The 21,574-nt window shown below is 41.3% G+C and overlaps 1 protein-coding gene and 1 long non-coding RNA gene across 2 annotated transcripts in view; both read right to left on the bottom strand.

The window, feature by feature from the left end:
* LOC116696805 (uncharacterized) overlaps nt 1-21,574 on the bottom strand; it is a 451,372-nt gene that overhangs the window by 270,275 nt on the left and 159,523 nt on the right. The window lies entirely within an intron of this gene.
* Nucleotides 1-21,574, bottom strand: part of tenm1 (teneurin transmembrane protein 1) — a 178,337-nt gene that overhangs the window by 115,558 nt on the left and 41,205 nt on the right. Inside the window, exons 4-5 of the mRNA XM_032527961.1 lie at nt 8,731-8,974; nt 1,861-2,099 (exon numbers count right to left, since the gene is read on the bottom strand). Coding sequence (XP_032383852.1) covers nt 1,861-2,099; nt 8,731-8,974 — 483 coding nt within the window. The remainder of the gene's footprint in view (nt 1-1,860; nt 2,100-8,730; nt 8,975-21,574) is intronic.

Here is a 21,574-nt window from a genome sequence, read left to right as displayed (position 1 = left end):
CCCCCCCCCCCCCCCCCCAACAAAGACATTTTACGTCCATGACGTAATTGCTATTTGAATATCTCTGATTTACAGGTTAACATATCATCCGCACTTCCATCCCATACGTCTTGGTGCAGTTGCCATGGTGATGTCAACATGGAGCTTGATCATTGCCAAACAGGAGTGGAGCATGACACCAATTAAAAGGTGATGTCGTCTCCAAGTCATCACTCACACTCCTCTCTAATGCACTAATTACCGGGGCCGGGACATTAATGGAATAGCATGGTTCAGCCCGGGGATTAATCTGCATGGATTTACCAGTGTGTGTGTTTGATGTCTGTCGTTGATGTGTGTCTATGTGTGTGTGTGTGTGTGTGTGTGTGTGTGTGTGTGGTGTGTGGTTTGTGTGATTAATGCGAACCCCTGGCTGCTCCGTCGTGACCTTGAGCACCGCCACAGGAGGGAAATGAAGCGGCAGGATGGAGGGTTGGGTTATCTGCACTTGGGGTGTGGGGGGGTGTGGGGGGGGAGGTGAAAGTGCTGAGGTGGAGGGCCCGGGACAGGGAATTGATGCAATCGGAGGGGATAGATGAATACATCTGGTATGTGACTTTGAGAGACTCTGTTGAATGCAGAACAACTCCAGGAATGTTTTGATTTTATTTTGAAAATCCAAATTAGTATCACTCGTTAAACCTGGAGTTCATGAGTGGCTTAGAAATATGCCGCAATTATCTGCGGTTATAGTCAGTGGTGGAGGAAGCAATCTGATCTTTTACTCAAGTAAAAGCAGCAAAACGGTTACAAATGTGATTTAAAGATGGGGGGGATTGATAGACCTCACCTTAAAACTAATCAGTTTTATTAAGTAGGCCTACTACATAAATATATATTCTGTAAAAAAAACAGTGCCAATATGGTCATAAGGTAAGACAACTCTGGATAATACAAATAAGGTGTGTGTGTGGTGTGTGTGTGTGTGTGTGTGTGTGTGTGTGTGTGTGTGTGTATTAGGTTTAATTACATTTGTGGGGACCAAAAACTGGGAATACAGTATACTTATGGGGTCCTGACAGCTTTGTGGGGACAAAGTGCTGGTCCCCATAACGTTAAAGGGCTGTTTGAGGACTAAGACTTGGTTTTAGGAGTAGGGTTAGAGTTAGGTTATGGTTAGGGTGGGGGTGAGGGTTAAGGTTAGGCATTTAGGTTTGATGGTTAAGGTTAGGGTAAGGGGCTAGGGAATGCATTACGTCAATGACTGGTCCCCACAAAGATAGTGAGACACACTTGTGTGTGCGTGTGTGTGTGTGTGTGTGTGTGTGTGTGTGTGTGTGTGTGTGTGTGTGTATAGCTTTGGGCGTGTGAACGAGACGGAAAAACAGTGAATTTGAGTTATTATTCAGTGGATGTGTGTATTCATCATGGATAAATTACAACTTTTGTGCGCTTTAGTCCGAGACAGCTAATTTAAAATTTAGACTATCCAACAGTGGGTCACATTAGGAATACATTACCTGCTGTTTTTTTGCAGCCAACTCCTTCAAAGTAAGAGTGTAACATTTTCAGCAGTCCTGCTTTGATCCCTATCGATCTTCTCTTCTGTTTTCTATCTTTTTTTTTTTTTTTTACCCTTTGAAGCCTGCAACATTTTGTGGGTGTAAAATTGCTGTTAGAGTTTGTTTCTGTATTTTTTTGCATTGATTCTTCTTTCGTTGAATTAATTAGGCAGTGTCTTGACAAGCCTCCCAATTTCCTGGCCCCTCTAGCAGTCTGTTAAGAAAATGTTGATTTTCAGAGCACAGAAAAGTCTTTGTGTGCAGCGCTGCGTGACGACAAACGGGCGTGCAGGATGGTTGATGTGTAACTGGGACTCACCGATGACGTATGTGAGCAGCAGGGCCAGGGTGAGAGTGAGCAGCGACGCAGACAGGGCGGTGCACTTCCAGTTGCAGCAGCGGTGAGGCTTGTTGAAGGTAAACAGTGGTCTGGTCACGCTGCTGCGAGGGAGAGGCCGGGGTGGCGGGGAGTACACGGTCCCGGACGTCAGGGGGTAACCCTGCCCAGTCCCTGACAGCAGAGCCGATGAACCAGAGCCCTGCTTGAACAGGAAGTGTCTGTCGGAGAAACGCAAAAGAAAAAATAATGTCATTCTAGCCATTGTCATTCTGCAAAAAAACTGCCTGCTTATCCCCACGCATGGCAGTACCCACTGAGGTCACCGTGGTCCGGACCTTTTCTCAGGTGTAAATCATAATTAAAAATGTGAAATAATAAGGGCTGGGTATTGAATTCAATACTTTTTAGGCACAGACTCTAAAACGCCTCTACGGTATCGAGTATCAAAAAATGCCTAGTCATTCATTACCAAATATCAATACCTAAGGAGTAAATCTCATCAGCGCCAGTGAGCCAAAAAGCATGCAGCGTGCTTCTAATAAGATCTAATAAAAACAAAAGATTGGTGCTGTAATGTGTAATGTTGTTATTTCTTTTTGTTATAATGGATTTTATAAAATGGGTTCGTTCAGGAACTGGCATCAAAGTCACAGTATTGGTATCGGTACTGCATCACATATTACATATATAACTGTATATATATTAGATATTCACAACAATACACAGCCCTAGGAATAATAATGACCAAAAAATAACTTTACTTCAACAATGATATTGTACATTGGCAAGTTCACCGACTTGCAAATCTGATCACCATCATTGCTGTGTGTGTGTGTGTGTGTGTGTGTGTGTGTGTGTGCGTGTGTGTGTGTGTGTGTGTGTGTGTGTGTGTGTGTGTTGTCGTTAAACTACTCAAGTCACTGGTTCTTTGATTATGTCAACAAGTTGAGGAACTTGATGTTTATGTTTAATACACATTTCTATTATTCAAATCCCAAATGATGCAAAGTCAAACACAAAGATGAAATAAAGAAAGTGTATATCATTTTACGAAATTGTTTTTGGCAGGATGGAGAGGCAAGTGAACCGTCTCAGAGAAAGGGACGGGCTGTGAATACAGAGGGGGACAGAGAACAAAGACTCGACGAGGAAGAGAGAAATATGGAGAAAGATTACAAAGTTGAGAGAGACTAGAAGATAAGATGGAGAGGTTATGGAAGGCACACAGAAAAGGAGGCTGTAGTGGGAATTTCCCTTTAATTCAACACTTCAATTAAACATGGTCAACATTCATTTTCAGATGTTTCATAACTGATTTAGCCTCGTCTGTGTTTCCAGATTGTAGTGTGGATCATTGCAACATTTTACCAGATTTTACGAAGGTGTGCAAGGCGTGAACAGAGTAACCGGTAACTACACAAAATAATGCAGTTAATAAATAATGTGCTCCTTGGCCTTGGGAGGATCACTGTTACTACTGTGGCTAATAAGCTGAAGATGCTAATGATTGCAGCTGACAATAAAGCAGATAAAGACTAATGTATTCCTTACACTGGAAAAAAAAAACCACCACTCTTTAATAAGCAGAGTATCACTCATTTCTTTAGCCCGGTGCATACCACAGGCAGGTGGAGGAATCCTGAGCTTATGGTGGCTAAAATAGGATTGGACAATCTGTAATTTAAGGAGGGGTTGAATGAAAGGACAAGTCATTGCTGGAAGCTGCTCCGCTATGTGTCCCACAAACCACCTGCCACCTCTGGGACCACTGTTTTTTTGTCTTTTTAAGTAGATTACAGTGTGAATTTGGAACCAATCTAGGACAGTGGTTCAATCCTTCACCAATTAGCTTAGCACAGCACGGACATCATCTTTTCTTAGGTATCTAGTATCTTTTTCTGATTCTATTAATAATAATCTGCACTCAGTGGAATTCAGCCTCACTCTGAAGTACGCCTGACTGAAACTCATTTAACAGGGCCCCCAAGGTGGGAGGTTTTAGAGGAGACCCCTTTCCTGCTATTTTCTAAATCATGCATACCGGCTGGCTCAGGATTCAAATACAACACACAGAACAGACCTCTTGAACCTCACCTGTTGGAAAAAGCTACAACTATATAATTTAAGCCCATAATATCCCACGTTTGGCTGCATTTGTGTGCTTTTAATTTAAGTGGTGTCTTAAATTTGCAAGTAATGCATCATCAAAGATTAATCCAGAAAGCTCAAATCAAGGACAAAAAGTAGCCTAAGGAAATCTCTAAGCGCTACGACTCCACTTGCAATTTATATTATGTCCCACCATAAATTCTTTGTCGAGGCGAGCAATATATGTGACGAATGTAAAACTATTCAAATTATTCACAGTTAGTGCACTGTAACCGGTTAAACAATAGGAAACAATCTACTAACAAACTGCTGCGTAACATACCGACAGCACACTATAGATAATGCATAAGCCCCAGCATATGAAATGATCAGCTCTTATCCAGTCCAAGTCCCTCATCGGAGACAAAGCCCACATTTGTGCGTCTCTGCTGTAACATCATGAGCTGCTGCTGTAATGCGGAGCAGCGCTGATATGAAAGAGAATGAAAAACGCTGTGGCAGCTAAGGATCAACGACTTACCTATTCTGTTTTTTGACTCATCAAAGCGACTACTTAAGTTAGACGGCTGTATTAGTTAAACGAGAATGAAGTTCACTTTCATTATGAAAAAGAACGCGTTAGATGGCAGATGATGATAGGAAAGTAAGCTGAAGGGCAATTAATCTAGGTAGCATTTCATCTATATTATGTTTGGATAATGGAGGACGAAGGTTGGAGGGTGTCAGATGAGGAAGCAGAAATATGGGGGTGAGGAAATTATGCAATTTGGAAAAGTGGATCTGGGCAGGCAATTATAAGCAGTTCCAGCTTGTTCTGGTCATATTGATCTATCAAAAAATGAACAAAGACTGCTAGTGTTGGGGAACAAAGAATAGCCTATATTGGAGAAAACACCAGAGGCAATAAAAAAACAGGTATGACTCATTGTTTTGTTTTTTTCTTTCTACAGTGCGTGTGTATTTTCCATGAAAAATATATATCCTGGAGCTTCTGGAATTTTTAGACAAGCAATGATTGCCTCAGGTTACTGTGGGCTCTCGGCGGGTTAAAACCAGCTGTGAGTGCGATATGTCGTGGCAGACATGCAGCTTGCCAGAGTGTTATTCTATCCGTGCAGCGAGAGGTGTGAGGGCACAGGCTGCTGTTAGGACTGTAGTCTCTGAAGGGCCCTCAGAGGACAGGCCATTAAAGGAGGGCCAGACAGCAGACTGACAGCGGGGCTGGACACCAGACTGCATCCGCCCCGTATCTCGTCCATTTGCCCTCATACACGGCAAAAACACATCCATCTTCTTGTGTCATTTAGTCTCATATTCAGCCTTGAAGATGGATTTTACTTAAAAAGCAAGAGCAAAATTCTGCCGGTGGGCTGTGAGTTTCAAGATTGTTGTAGAATGAGATTTGGCAACATGATGCATGACAGGATTAAGCAGATCATAGCAATTGTGTCATGCAAATTACAAGACATTTTTGAAAGATGATGATTTGCATAGGAAACTGGTGACATTATCACATGCCATGTCGAGGCAATGTTATTATAGAGCTTTTTCAAACATAGAGGCAATTTAAGGTGCTTTACATGAGGTAAAACATGCATTAGACCCGAGGAATATTTTAAAAAACAAAACCAGGAAAAATAAACTTGAGTAAAATACAATGGAAATGGAAAAAAGGGAACGGTTTTGGTGCATTAAAAACATCTCAGCCATAACGGCCTATGATCCCAGCACGGCTTCGACAGCCTTTTTTTTTTAATATTCTGTCATTTGATACTTTTTTCTTTTAGGACTCAATGGATAATAGATTTGGGGCAAGAAGTAAATTTTCATTTCCTTAAATTCTCTCTCTTTTTATCATTTTACCGGTCATCCTTTTCTTTTTGCCTGTCTATAATGTGGCCCTATGGCTGAGTTCAACATGAGAGACAGGTGACATCCATCCTTCCATGCCCCCCCCATCCCAGCGTCTGCTGAAAGCCGGGAGTCTGATGGGAGACACAGGAGGCAGCACATGGAGCAACCACACACCTTAAGGGTCATTGGTAGTTCAACGCGGAAAGACCAGAGATAAACTTAGGATAGACACACACACGCACGCACGGAAGCACGCATGCACGCACAAAGGCACACACACACGTACACACACACACACACATTGAGAAACATAGCTTAACTCAGCCAAGCATACACAAAAAGATGTCAAATACGGGTGAGCATTTTCACATTTTTGAGGCCAGTACACAGGTCGAGTCCACCGTGGTGCTTTTATTGCTCTGCTGAAGGTGGATCAGAGCGAAAGGGATCAGAATCCGGCCGAAGATATTGCATTTGTCAACACGTGTGGAACTCTATTCTTCTTGTGCAGTGCTTTTCTTCCTGGCCGCCTGCTTTTGATCTTCTCAGACAATATCCAGGGGCGACGCCCAGGAAGCTCTGAATTCATATTACAGGGCAGATTTCCCCGGAGACAGGAAGAAAATGAGAGTTCCCTCTCTCCAGGAGGCTGAAGTCTACGGCCCAGGGGCTGTCTCTACCTGGATATGTGCGAATGACTGTGTGTGGGTGGGTGGAAGCCTATGTGCACGGCATACAGGTACATGTAGAAATACGGGTTGTGTGTGTGTGTGTGTGTGTGTGTGTATAAAAGTTGATTTTGGTGTGTAGCTGCACTACACAGTGTAACATTTAAGAAGTCTCACTTCTTAGCGATTAGAGGAAGGAGAGAAAGCAGGGAACCAGTCAATTTATTACAGTCGCAACATTTGTTATGCCTCTTAACACACCCAGTGTGTGACCCAGTCAGATATATTGAACATCCATATCTGCATCCTTCTACTTACACAAGCCGACCTCTCCACAAACATAACGGATATGCAAGTGAAAAGGAAATCTATGCACACTTCAAACAATCTTAATCTCCGCTGACGCAACGTCAATACATTTCAATACAAATTCATCAAATACGCTTCGTGGAAACTGAAAGTGCACTTGACAACAAGATTTGTGATACAAATAGCTTTAAGGTCATAGCATCACTTATAATGCCATTGGCCCGAACGCCCATGTCAAGTTTGTAAATACTTGATAAATCTTTAATCTCACGCCTGAGATGGAGCTGATAGCAGCAGCAGAAGCATCAGGGGCAGAGCAAAAATATGAAATCATTAGATTAGAAGTGTATCTGAGACTGTGACAGAGGAGCGAGAGGAGGGTGCTTGAATATTAAATCCAACCCAAAACAGTCAAGTGGTGAAGACTGTCATTTCTTTCTGTCTTCCCTGCCGCCAAAAGCTAGCTAGAAAAGAGCCAATAATATCTGAATTATGTTATGAAGGGACACTATTCTATTGACTATGAATATGATTACATTTTATGGTTCAGAACTAATAGCGCAGTATCAAATTAAACTTATTTGACTATAAAGTCCCAAATGCAAAAATGTATTACTACAAAAAAGGCACCATCCAATATACTGAGCCACCGCGAAAATTGTGTTTTCTAATCACATCTCTCTTTGGGAGAGACTTCTTTATGTTTGGAAAATATAACAATCTGAAACATATAAAAAGCGTGAATTTCATTTATGGAGGAATTTCAGTTAAAGGAAACACACACACACACACACACACACACATACACACACACACACACACACACACACACACACACACAGATACGCGCTTAATTACAATGCACTTCTGACAAGTCTTTTACATTGATAGTCATGTCTGGCCAATGATTAATTTAAATTGTCACTGAATCTAATTTTATTCTTCCCTTCCTTTAAATGAGGTAAGATCTAATTATGGCCTAATGCATAACTTATTAAACCCCTCTTCTTCTGGTGTGGCAGCCTGCCAATCTCATCCTCACTCATAATACCAGAATTCAGCCGCCCAATCGAGCTTTCATTATACATGCAAACATATTCTTTGCACCTTGCTGCTTCTTTTTGAAAGCAGCCTCACAAATGAAGATCTCCTAAATAATTATCTGATCAATTATTACTTATGCAGCAAGTTCATGCTTTATTCTGCTTGGTGGGATGGAATTCCAGCGGCCTTGTCTCCAAGCATTTCGGAAAAAAAGTCTTGGGTACCACAACTGGAAGTGGAATCTTAATGTGTTCCTGGAAAGAGGATTTCTACTAGTAATTCACTTTTATTTTAGGTAGCATCAACTCAGATAATGGTGTCCTGAGGACAGTAGGGGGTTAGAAAATGAAAAGAATCCAAAAAACCTGAGAGATTTGTTCTGACTTTGATGGTGTGCAAAGTCCTGTAATAATTCCCCAGAGGCGTGCTTGGTGTTCCTCTTACTGCTCTTTACACTTGCAAAACATGTCCGTCCTAACAAATCCTTTAGCCCAAAAATTCAATTATTCTTGATCATTCTACTCTGAGTTCTCAAAGAAAATTCTGAAAGTGTGCCAACACGCACTCCTGACGACATAATTTCCTTTAATCTAATGAGCCTCATTTGTGAGATTAAAGCAATGCCTTTAATCAAGTGGCATTATGTTGAAGTAGGGCGGTTTGCCTTGAAGATATTTTCATTTGAAGGGTTTCATTGCAAAATGACATATCTACCGTTTTGGACTGTAAGCCTTTTGGAGCAAAGTCCTCAATTTGTTCCAAATTATTTAAATCATCTCTTTTTCTTTTATTAAAAAATAAATAAATAAAAAACAGCATGAAAAATAACCTTTAAGGGACTTTTCCATTTGTTGCATTCTCTTACCTGGTCTCTAGGGGAATGTTGCTGTTGAGCACCCAGCTGTTGTGAAGCTGTGCCGGGTCTGTGCTCGAGCTTGTGTCTGCCCCCTGGCTGCCCTGACTGGCCTGGCACCGCGTCGGCATCGTCTTCCTCTGCAGGCTGACTTGAGTGTAGGGCGCCGGGCGGGCACAAGTGCAGGCGTGGGGCGGAGGGGGAGGCGGGGGCAGCGGGCGAAATGTGAACTGACCACCTGGGCTGCTGGGCAGCTCTGCCAGACAGACAGAGAGAAGCAGAGGAGGAGGCAGGGGGAGGGACAGGGGAGAAATAAACATAGCTTTATTAGGAGCGCAGCACCATAAATTACAAATAAAAGTGGCGTGTTAGTTGACAGTTTATTGTTATTACACTGATTGAGGGACATAAATCAGCTTGGAAACTGTGCCTGTCCAGTGCCTTCCCTTCCTACCTGCTTCGATACACTTCCAGTCACCCTATAAATAGGTTGCTGGCTGGCTGCAGCATTGAGCAGTCTTTAAAGAGCTAACAGCTCTGGCTTAATCTGCAGCCGCCAGCCCAAACTACCCATGTGATGTTTATTATGAGATCTGTAGCTCGACGGAATGAGCTAGCCAGCTGTAACTCCCTCACATTGGTAACCTCAGGGTCTAGCTGGAGCTCTCTCAATCCATCATTTATCATTCCCTTTCCCTATAACTCTGCCTCGCCCCGTCTCTTCCTCCCTGCTGCTTTCTCTCTCTTTTCGGAACGTCTTCTAAAAGCAAGCACGGACTAATTCAAGTTTTAGCAACTTAAATGTGCCTGCGTATGTTTATTTCATGTGAATGTGTGTCCATGGACAGTATACTGCTGCACATGCAGCTGGCCTGTGTTTATTTCCGTGTGTGAATGTGTTCATGACATCAAGCATCCTGGGACATTAGTTACCAGCTTAGTTTAGTTATTTCAATCAACCCCATAACTACACATCACTTACATAACGTAAATAGTAAAAAAAAGTGTCACCTTAGTTCATGCAGTGTCATCTTAACTTGTTATTAATCAATACTGATCCAAAAGGTGTAGTTTGAAGCATTTACTTATTACACTTAACCTTTGTACATTCTATTTTATTGATATTTTTTTCTTAGGTCCCTCAGGATATTATCAATCTTATATGTATTATAATCTTATATGCACTTATATGTATTATCATTCATTTCTGTATTCAAATAACACACATATATGTGCAGAAGGAAAAAATAAACAAAACTAAGTACATTCCCATTCATGTCCACATGCCTCGCTTTTATATTTGTTAATCATTTTTTGTATTTTTTTCAATCCCTGTAGCGTGTAACCCATTTTTGAATTCCTCATCTATAAGATTCCACATATGTACTCTTTTTATTCTAATCTTTGTCTCTGTGCACATGCACACTCCCCTCCGTTCATACTTGCTCTCTCTAATCTGAAACTGCCCCTGCAACCATGCTATTTTGGACTTTATACATTATTTGCATTCTTCCACCAAGTCTCTAAATTTAAGTGTGTGTGAGTTTATAAATAATCTGTTTGTTGGCTCAATGTATTCTGCTCTATTAATGATTCTTATTGCTCTCTTTTATAATCAAAAAATAGGGTTAGTGATAGTTTTGTACATGTTTCCCCATATTTCCACACAATATGTAATGTATGGCAATATTAAGGAACTGTACACTATATGTAGTGAAGCTGAAGCACATCCTTTGTTTTATGTAATATCATAATGGACATTGATACTTTTGTTTTCACTTGCCTACAATCACTCCTAAGAATTTGTCTTTCTGTTTCCACACTTTCTATCATAATATTTACTTCATGATTCCTTTTTTTATTTCCAAATATCATGAACTTAGTTTTGTAAAGTCAAAATTCAAAAACAACTTATTAATCTCAAACCATCTTTTTAAGGCTTCCAGCTCTTTCTCCACTCAGGTCATCTCCAGAGCAAAATAAATTAGTATCATCAGCAAACAACACATATTTCAACAATTTAAACACATTACAGATATCATGTATGCACAATAAAAAAAAAGATTTAGACCGAGTACTGAACCTTGTGGAACCCCACACATCAGATTATCATTACCTATTTGTACATACTGTTGTCCAGATGGTCACTAAGCCATTTTTGTGCTACATCCCCATGCCATATTTTTCTAGTTTTGTCATTAATATTGCATGATCTATAGCGTCAAATACTTTTTTAGGTCTATAAATACTCCTACTGTGAATTTTCCATTGCTGTAAATATCTCCTCTACTAATTCCATCACTGCCATTGCGGTGGAGCGGTTGGATCTGAAACCATATTGGTGATCACTCAATAATGTGTGGGTTTCAATGAAGTGGTCCATTTTTAGAACAACACATTTTTCTAATAATATACAATAGGAAGAAGAGAGATGGCTCTGTAAAATGAAAAGGAGTGCGTGTCTCCATTTCTATAGATGGATATGATCTTTGCTATTTTCACTTTGTTGGGAAATACGCCCTTTTGGAATGGTTTTTGCTACATTCTCTATAATATTTGGTATAAGTGTCATATCAATATCATCACAATCAGGATATTTTTGAATTTATTTACTACCTCAAATATCTCCTCTTCCTCAATTCTCTTCAGAAAGATGGTTTTTGGCATGTGAGTTGATGTTATCTTCACATATATTGTCCTTCATTTTTGGCTCCACAATATCAATATTTAGGTGGACAGCTCGTGCCATGTGGTTGCATCACGATTCTCCAAGCAGGGCAAATCCCTCGTCCCCAAAGACAAACTCTGTCCAGCTGTATTGACAATGAATGTAACATTAGCCCCGACCTCGTTGTAAGGAAGGAAGGAGTTCAGAATCAGGTTGACAGACAGTATTTGCCCACAACTCTATTTGCTGCCAAAATGTCAGCAATAATTTAGTATCTAGAAATGGAACCCACCTGGGAGATTACCACAGTCTTCCTAATTCAAGTTTAAGTATTGCATCAGACACATTTTATGATTTTTACCAGATGAAAATTGTGAAAAGTAAAGAATTGAATAATCTGGCTTTAGTTCTATTGCCAGCATAAACACCTGCATGTTACTGGAATCTGCATTTTAGCTACCATTATATCTAAAATTGAGGTAACATCTTTTCCAAATATTGCAGGGAAACAGTTATGGAACGTGTTATTGTAACCATTTCCATAATATTAAATCTGTGCACAAGCAGTGACATTTTTGGCAATGTTAAAAAATCATATTGCTTTGATCTCTTAACACTACATTATCGTCGTCTTTTGCGCCGCCATTTAAGCCGATGCGTGTGACATATTCGACAATGTTCCTTGACATACCACATCAGGTTTTATGGTCCTCAGTTGTTGCAAATACACATTTACAAGATGTATATTGTGGCAGTGTTGTAGGAATGCTATGGCAGGACAGGAACAGTTCTGTAAGTAGGTCTATAAACATTTCCACAGTATTTCCATGATGCCATCTGTCCAGTTGAAATGGCATTTTGAACAATGTTAAAGTAGCAGTTATGATGTTTCCTCTGCTCGTATCTGTGTATATATCTGCATATCTGACATATTTCCAAAAGGACTCTGTGAACTGTCAAATATTCTTCATCTTCCAAAAACACATTGCTGGCTATTGATCTTCCAACATGGCTGAATTGTCTTTGTCACATCTCCAAAGCATGAAATAAAATATTTGTCTCCTGCTGCTGACACAATGAAATTATCTCATCCATACTGATGACAAACCATTACTCACATCACATTTTATATTATATTTCATGATTTCACAGAACCATGCAGGGGGTTCGGACTGAACGTTGTCCCTCCATTGTTGCTTATTGCTCTGGGCCATCTGCGATGATGCACATTTCACACTCACACGTACATTTACATTTTTTTTTTTTGTATGTTTAACATGTTTCTGTTGAAAAACGACAGATGAAACTTGTAGTTTGGGAATTTTCTTGGATGTGTTATAATAGCCGATTGTCTCCCGAGAAATACATAATGTTGCATTGTTGCATGTTGCATACAGAGATCCACAACCTGCTTGTCACCTCCACACCGCATCAAATGATTTTAACAGCTCTAGCTAATCAGAGGGTGCTGAAGCCGACTTCATATGGGACCTGGTTAAATGACAGGAAATGTATTTGTGTCATCACCTGGAGGTGCTGTTTAGTCTAAACTAATGGATGTGGAAAATGGAATTTATTTTTGTCTGAACCACCTCTGAGATTTAAAAATTACATGCTTAGGGAAAACTGACAGAACATTTTTAGAGCACTACCGCAATGTGTGTCATTGTAATGCACCAGGAGCTTTAAAGTGGTGCTTGAGTTTTTAGCAGTCTATCTGCTTCATCAGTAACTGGGAGTCCTTTGAGTCCAGCCAGAAATCCCTTGCTTACAGACACTGCAGGTAGATGTTTTTAGCATTTCTTACAAAAAATGTACTTTTTAATCTTTTTTTCTAAAAACAAACCTAAAAATAACACGCAGTGCATTCCCAATGGTGGGCACTCAAGTTGGAAACTTGCGCTTGAGGCATTAATTCAACTTCAGAGACTTGTCTTGAACATTACTTTGTTGACTTTAGACTTGACCTGGACTGTGTTATTCAGAAATTGTAAAGCCACTGTGAACGCGTCTGCCAAAGCATCAAAGTTGCGATTTCTACAACGCTCACGAATTCTCTGACACATCACAGTGTGCACCTGTCAGCCTCAGGTGTGCTAACTCTTTTTAAAAGGTCCCATATTGTAAAAAGTCAGATTTCCATGTCTTTTATGATTATAAAGCAGGTTGAGGTGCTACATAAGTACTATGAAAATATCAAAACGATCAATCTACAGAGAAATGCAGACAGTTCGTTTTCATAATCTAACGAGCTGTCGTGACTTTGGTACGGTTGTGATGTCAGAACTATACTATATTTAGGTAGAAGGGGCCGTTACAGTCATTCCCCGGCTGCAATGAGGCAGAGAGTGCAGATACGGAAGACCCGGAAACACTGGCCAATCAGAGCAGACTGGGTGAATACAGGTAAAGACAGACAGTATGACAAAAATAGTGTGTTTTTACTTTAAAGCAAGTAGAAACCCAAAATACAAGTATGAACCTAAAAATGAGCATAATAAGGGAACTTTAATACACAGGTGAGTGCTTGCTCTATATGCTGCTGGGACTGTTTAAGATGTACTCAGAGCCTTTATGCACGTAAAAGTAGCTATGCCTCAGAGGAAAAATATTTCTTTCAGTCTAAACAGGTGACGCTCAGAAAAGGCTGGATCCTTCTTTTCCCATAATGCAGCTCAAAAGCCTTGTGTCCCCTGCCCACGTCTTTCACAGTCCATGTCCCAGTTTGTAATGGAGTAAAACATGTTTACAACTGTATTTTTCAGTTAAAGTTTAATGGATGTAATTAATCTGTGGATGCACGCATTTCTAGAAATAGCTTAACTTGAGTCGGACTCACAAATATCTCTTTGCATTCCAAATATTCCTACAGTGGCAGTTGAAATCCTTTTCAACCCAAAAGGCTCACAACTGTATTGAAACCAAAATAATAAATCCAAATTATTTCTGGCTCTTATGTCTCAAATGCCTTCCAGTTCATTATTAATTTAGACTTTTTAGAAAAACCTGAGTTATAACAGCTCTGTGGAAACGGTCGCCACAACTTCCCTTTGCTACTTTTGCTGGCGAGGGAAAAGAGTGGAAAGTGCACAGGAGGGGAGGAGAGAGGACAAGGATAGAGGGCCAGGGGAGAGCGTAATCTTGGTGAGTTGGGTGACACAGGGGCCTGGGCTGCCAGATGGTGCTTTAGAAGGCTTAGCTAAGGCAGCTTTGGGTCTCCGTCCCAAAGGTCAACAAACTGACTCAATTCCTCTTTCCTCACACAAATGGCAGAGAAACACTTGCTCACTCCCTCTTCCTTTCCTCTCTTCCTCTTCCTCACATCCAACACGCAAGCTGTTATGTTGTGTTAAATGTAACCATGATGTAACCTAAATAGGCCTGGCCATGTAGGGCAGGGGCCGCGCAATATTTGGCGTGCTAGCCGGGAGTTCAGAAATCAACTCTGTGGAGAGTAGATGGAGGCCAGAGGACGGGCCCATTACAGCTCTGGACGGCAGTTGTGACAGTGTAGAACATCCTCTGCCCTGGGGTTCCTCTGGGACTTAGCCCTCCAGAAAAGACCTATTTGGAAAGTCGCTTATGAGATATTTTCCTAGAATCAGCTTTTGGTTACATAAGCCAGATATGAGTGAAGGTGTTTTATTGCCAGCTGAAGGGAAATCTGGAGGGATTTACTGGGTAAATGTAACAGGTAACCGGTATTTGGGCCAGGTATTAAAAATGCATTACTGTTGGTGAGATGGACCTAAAGTAGCACAGACATTAAGTATTTATGACAATTTAGGTGTTTAAAGCCAAGTCATACTAATGCAATGAGAGGATAGAATAGGAAAAAATGACACACACACACACACACACACACACACACACACACACACACACACACACACACACACACACACACACACACACACACACACACACACACACACACACACACACACACACAGTAATGTGTGTAATACGTTAGCAGTGCAGTTCTTAAGAAGGTATATTAACAAGCAGGTATAAATCTGGATGAAAAATTATTTGTGTTTATGAACGCTCATCACGCTCGTCATTAAAATGTTCTACTTTCAATCTGGATGTGCGTGCCAGATGCTCACTGCTATACCTGAACACAGAGTTTTTCTAATTAGGCAGAGAAAATTGAAGAAGCTACAGTGAGGAAATTAAATGTTAGTATTCATGGACAATAAGAGACTGCGTGAAAAGGATCAGAGGGGAAGGTGAGGAAAGGGGGAACGTTGTGTACCGTACTATTTTTTGCTGGGATTCTGACATTTTTTGGATAGAGTCTAAGTTATTCTCCTCCAGGATTTATATGTTATTTCATCTTCTTAACATGTATATGTTTATTTTATTTTTTTAAAAGTTACACGACGGAGGACAGATTGCGTGTGCTACTGGTTCTTTAGCCACATGGGATCAAAATCTGTATCTAATTTGGTGGGGATATTAAATGTTTTTTTAGCAGCAAGAGTGTCTGTATTTTCACCATTTTGCTATTTTTGCCTTAAATTGTATTTTTTTTTTCTCAAGATATTTAGGCAATTTATGTCAAAATGAAGATGGAAAAAAACAGCGCTCCAAAAAGCCTCTGTTTTTTTTGAAGTAAAATATAAAATTCAGGCCCCCTGCTTACCCCAATAGTTTTTGTAGCATCCCTAAAGTGTGGAAGCTGCAACAACAGAATATATGGCTTCCTTAATAAGAAGAGACCATTGAGTTTGGTGTGTATTAGTGTGTAGTAGACCATAAAAACACGAGCCACAATAATAGGAAAGCCTAATATTTAACCAGATACCTCTTCTTCTTCACTCTGTGTGTTTGCTCCATTCCCCTCTCTTTATTATTGTGCCCAGCGCTCTAGTGCAGAGTTAATTTCTTAATACAGGAAAGCCTTATAAAATCCATACAGCCTGACCTCAACAATATCAAACCTGCCTGTCTAACAGAAGACACCGTTTTAGCGAACATTTAACACTATTGTTGGACCAAGCCCAGCGAAAACCACACTCCACCCCACTCTAAAAATAAAAGCTTAATAATTTCCCCCAGGATAGCTTTTTATCTATCTCGCTTCTTAATTGACTTGCATCAAATTGCCACAAAGTTTATTCCTGTGTTTCGACGAAATAAATAATTAACCCCATAAAAAGGTCAATCCACTGAAATTAGAACTCACTACTTTTGATTCTTCTTTTGTGATGTGATGAGATGAGATCCTGCCCTAGCTGACCATCTGACTTTCTGTAATAATTTGTCTTTGTCTTAGCAGAGTTTCTGGCCAAGAGATAACACATTATCTTCATCAGACGTAATAAGTTCCAACATTACGCCGGCTGCTGATGAAATTAGTGTAAAGTATGGTAATATCGATAATAACAATAGTGAACTGTATGATAACGGGGACTAATATTGCTGATGATGGCCCCTACGATGACATGAAAAAAACGGTACTGATAAAAATGCCGGTGGTGATGAAAATAACAAAGATAATGACGATAGCATCGGTAATAACAGTGGTTGCTATGATAATGAAAATCTCAGTGATGGCGCCAAGAACTCTGATAATTACGTTGATGACAGTGGGCTATGAGACAGTAATTAGAATAAAAACAGCCATTGATTTATCTCTGCAGACACGGGGATAAACGGTGGGATCTCCATTTTACAAAGTGACACAATCATGTTGTCCAATTAAAGCAAGAAAATACAAATGAAGTAACCAAGTGCTCTGAGCACTTTTCCCTCTCACACTGAACTCAGTCGATTTTCATACAGAGCCTGATAATTAGCAGCCATGCATCATCCCGCTTTTTCACACCGGAGGACTCACTCAATGTGCGTGCACCTGCGTGCATGTGTGTGCATGTGTGTGCCTCTATGTGAAGGTGTATATGTATGTGCATATTTATGTAATTGCTTGTTTGTACCCCGATGTTCAAAAACAACTTCGGAGCAACTCCACAATCATGTTTAGGCTGCAGGTGATTCAGAAAGTAGCATTTCCCTGGAGAGGGCGTGAAGCCTCCTGAGTCTAGCTGCTCAGCTCTACAGAAAGAAGCTTACCATCACTCAAACACTTCACTGCAGGGGCCCCGTGCTCAACATTACATTTTCAGAAAAGTACCCTCCTTCGGTCCTGCGCTATTTAAATGATCTGTTAAACTTGTAATTAATCAGCCACTACACTAACCAACCAAACTTTTTTAGATCTTAAAGAGCCCCTAATATACTCCTTTTATGTGTTATATTTGCACTCTTGGGGTCTACTAGAATAGATTTACATGTTTTGATGTAAAAAAACAACTCTATTATGTTTCTCATATTGCTCATTGCTGCAGATTCTTTGCCTGGGATTCTCCGTCTGAGGTCTTGGCTTGCCTTCCTGAAAAAGCCCAGTCTGCTCTGATTGGTCAGCTGGCCCACTCTGTTGTGATTGGTCAAGCAAAGTTGAACAAGCCGCTGGGCGGGCTGTGTTAGGGTGTTTAGACAGTTGAAAAAATGCAAAAATGTTTTTATTTTTTATTTTAGATATCTATACTGAACCAAAACTATACAACACACAAAAAGACATAAATGAATCCAAAAAATAATAGGGGCTCTTTAATAACTTTTGGCTGCTTTTCAGTGGCGGCCAGTGCAGGCTTGCTGTGGATGTAGCCTGTAGTTAAATAGCAGCTAGCTGAGCTCAGCTCGTCTCTCCTGAGAACAAAGCCGTGTTCTGATCCTTCCTGACCTTGTCACTGCTGCAGGGTGGCCGGTCAATGCCACCTGCCGTGGAACTGTGCAGGTGTTTGTGTGTCTGGTGTGTGTGTGTGTGTGTTGGTGCATGTCATACGTCCACGTGTGCATGCATGCATGCTTAAGTATGCACATGAGAATCTGACAGAGTCTTTGGAGCATGCTCAGTAGTGGCGTGATGTCATGTGAGTTAATAGCCTTGGAAGAAATTTGCATTACCAGGAAGAGGGCGCGACACGGTGTTTGGGACTCGGAAGTGAAACGCCACAATGGCCATTACAGTGATTAGTGCACACATTTGTCTTTTACAAGCCTCATGATTCTTTCCCGCCTTCCTCCTCACTCTTTCTCTCTTTCTCTCTTACTTTCCCGCTTTCTCTATGTCTCTATCTCTCCTATATATGAACACACACTGCCTCTCCCTCAACCCCCTAACAATCACAACAAGCACACACAAAGTATGGCTGAGTTTTGCTTGCACACACATGCATACATTATATTTCCTCTGACTCCCCCGACTCTAAAACAGGAGAAAGTGCCTGGACTTGACAGCAAACAAAGCAACACGAAGAGAATCCTGGCAGGCTAAAGAGAGAGTAGTATCAAAGCTACAGGAATGCACCACCAGCAGCCCCTTTTTTACTGAGAGAGAGAGAGAGAGAGAGAGAGAGAGAGAGAGAGAGAGAGAGAGAGAGTATTTGCAGTGTTGTAGCAGACCTGAGCTGCTGGTAATTAGAATGGGTTCTGAGGGGAGACAGGCAGTGGAATGAATGCAAATGAATTCACTGTCTCCGCCACTGGGCTCCTCAACCTCACTTTTCATATAGCATGCCTTACAGACATGGAGCTACTGACACAAACAGAGCAGGGCCCCACAGTACACCCTCAATGACATGACTGTGGACACGCACGTGCCAACATGTCCACACGCAAACACCAGTGTGTGCAAATAAAATGTGAATCTAGGCTTGGGACAAATACGAACCCAACGGTGCATGAGGAAGCACGCACAGATACAAATACACAACCCCATAACACACACACACACTCACATTATACTAATCCCTGCAAATACCACAGTGTTGCTGGGAAGAGAGAAAGGGGATTGAAAATGCTTGTTTCCTAGCGAACATCCACAGCATGTCCCACAGCGGAATAAACAAACCCTTCTTAATTGGTGTCGATTTGGAATGGAGTGATGATTCATCATGAAGAACTCCCCAGTAGAGTATTGGAAACCCAATCATTTTTAATCCATATGACCTTGACAGAGGGCCAGAGTTAGACTCTAACTCCTTCCACGCATTGTCCGACAGACAAAGTCAAGGCATTGTCACTGACTTTACAACTCGTTGGAACTGTAATCCACCAAAGTCAGATCACTTCACTGATTACTCCATCTCAGCCAACGGCAAATCTTTATGAAGCACTCAATTCTCCACAACAGTCATAAATCAGACCACTATAAGCTTTCCGTCTCGATGATGGCACACCAGAGACAGTACTTCCATAGCATGCTGCTCCAGTCAATAATTCCTATTCCCATTACATCTCCCAGTGCTGCTCCCAACTTAAAGAAGTCCACTATTGGCACTGCTTCACCACACCTCCAGATCCCTGGTGGTTTGCCATGTGAAACTTTGATCAGTAACTCGGTGGCTCTTCTCAAGGAGAAGCAGGTCATCTGTGAAGGGGTTCTGCTCTTTACTAGCTGCTGCTGTAAATGAGCCTAATTAACACATCTTCCTTCTTATCTTAACCAGGCATCCGGGGCCAACTAGAGCCTTATTATAAAGTAGATTATGCATGTAATGTCCCCATTGAGATTACAGTATGGAAAGGGACGCATTTAGAATTATATATATATATATATATATGCACTGTGCAAAGAGGACAGGACTGTGTGAAAATAGGAAGACATGGGAAGTAGCAGAAAGAATGAGGGGCTGCTTGGTATTCTGACAGGAGCGTATAATAGATGGTGGAGGGAGATAGAGGTACAAAGAGAGCGCGGAGAGAGAGGGAGAGAATAAGAGGAAAGCGATGTGTCTTCAGCACCACCTGCAGACTCGACTGGCGGCCATCTTGCGGTCAATGAGGTGAGTGCAGCCTCCGCCCCGGGTCAGCATTAACACAGACCAATGACAAGTCGGCACTTGCCCTCTATTGCAGCAACACCTTGCTGTTCCACTCCACCGATCGCACCTATCACACCGATCACAACGTGCGCACACGCGGGCTTACGCGCTCTTTCGAGCGCTCTCCGTCTGTCTCTCTCTTTCTTTCTCTCTTAAAAAACCACGCGCACACACACACACACACCAGGAGAAGCTTAACAAATGTGGGAACAGATGCCCCACATCAGACTGCAGTTGCCCTCTGCTCCCCTGCGTGCCTCCAGAGAGACAGAGGGATACCGTTAACGAAGATAAGACCTCTGCTGTCTCAACACACACACACACACACACACACACACCACCACACACACACACACACACACACACACACACACAGCCAAAGCGCAGCCGTTTGTTAATGTCCCTATCATATCAGTATAAAGATGCAAACAGAATATATGCTTGAAAGCTACAGTATGTTCCCAATCACCTCTCTCTCTTTCAACAAAAACTCCGCCCACCACCCACTTCTTCATTCTTTCCTTTATTGGCATGATTTCCATTCATCCATGCTGCCACTGACCTCTGTTCCCTCATTGAACTCGAGTAGCTTCTTTGACAGGTGAAGAGGAAAATAAGACATCGGTGACCCTCTTGTACTACATTCAACTGAGGCAGAAAACACACTTGTTTTTTTTCAATTTCCTATTTAAGGTCGGGGTGAGTATCCCTCCCCTGCAGACAGTTTGTTTTGTACCCGATACAATAAATGATACAGATGAATGTGAAACACTGTGATGCATAGCTAAATCAATACTATTTGATTCAGCTGTAAATTTGTTATTGATTTGGCTCAGATTCAGGATTTGATAACGTATCCGACGAATCAATATTTCCTCATTTTTATTTCAAATATAGAATTTAAATGTATGTCTACTGCCCCACTAACACAGTAACCATGGGAAATGACACACTGTGTAACTCTTTAACTAGTCCCAAAGAGGATGGATTCTTCACTTAAATGCCGTCGACTGGTTGTTGTTTAGCTCCGGTTCCAGATCGGTTACACTTAGGAAAAGCAGATGATATTGATACGCAACTGTTTGGACCACATTTTAATTTAGATGAATGTGTAGATTTCATGTGTGCGTGATTCAATTTACATGGAGGTCAGAGTGGTTTAAAAGTCAGTGACATTTACAGAATACTAGCCTATACATAGAGTCTATTTAGGAACACTGGCTGGCCGCAGGGTCAGCCAGGAGATCACACTGAATAAACATCGAGAGACACACACACACACACACACACACACACA

The sequence above is a fragment of the Etheostoma spectabile genome, chromosome 10, assembly GCF_008692095.1.
Source record: "Etheostoma spectabile isolate EspeVRDwgs_2016 chromosome 10, UIUC_Espe_1.0, whole genome shotgun sequence".
Taxonomy (NCBI): Eukaryota; Metazoa; Chordata; class Actinopteri; order Perciformes; family Percidae; genus Etheostoma; species Etheostoma spectabile.
This window is presented reverse-complemented; position numbering and strand designations above follow the sequence as displayed.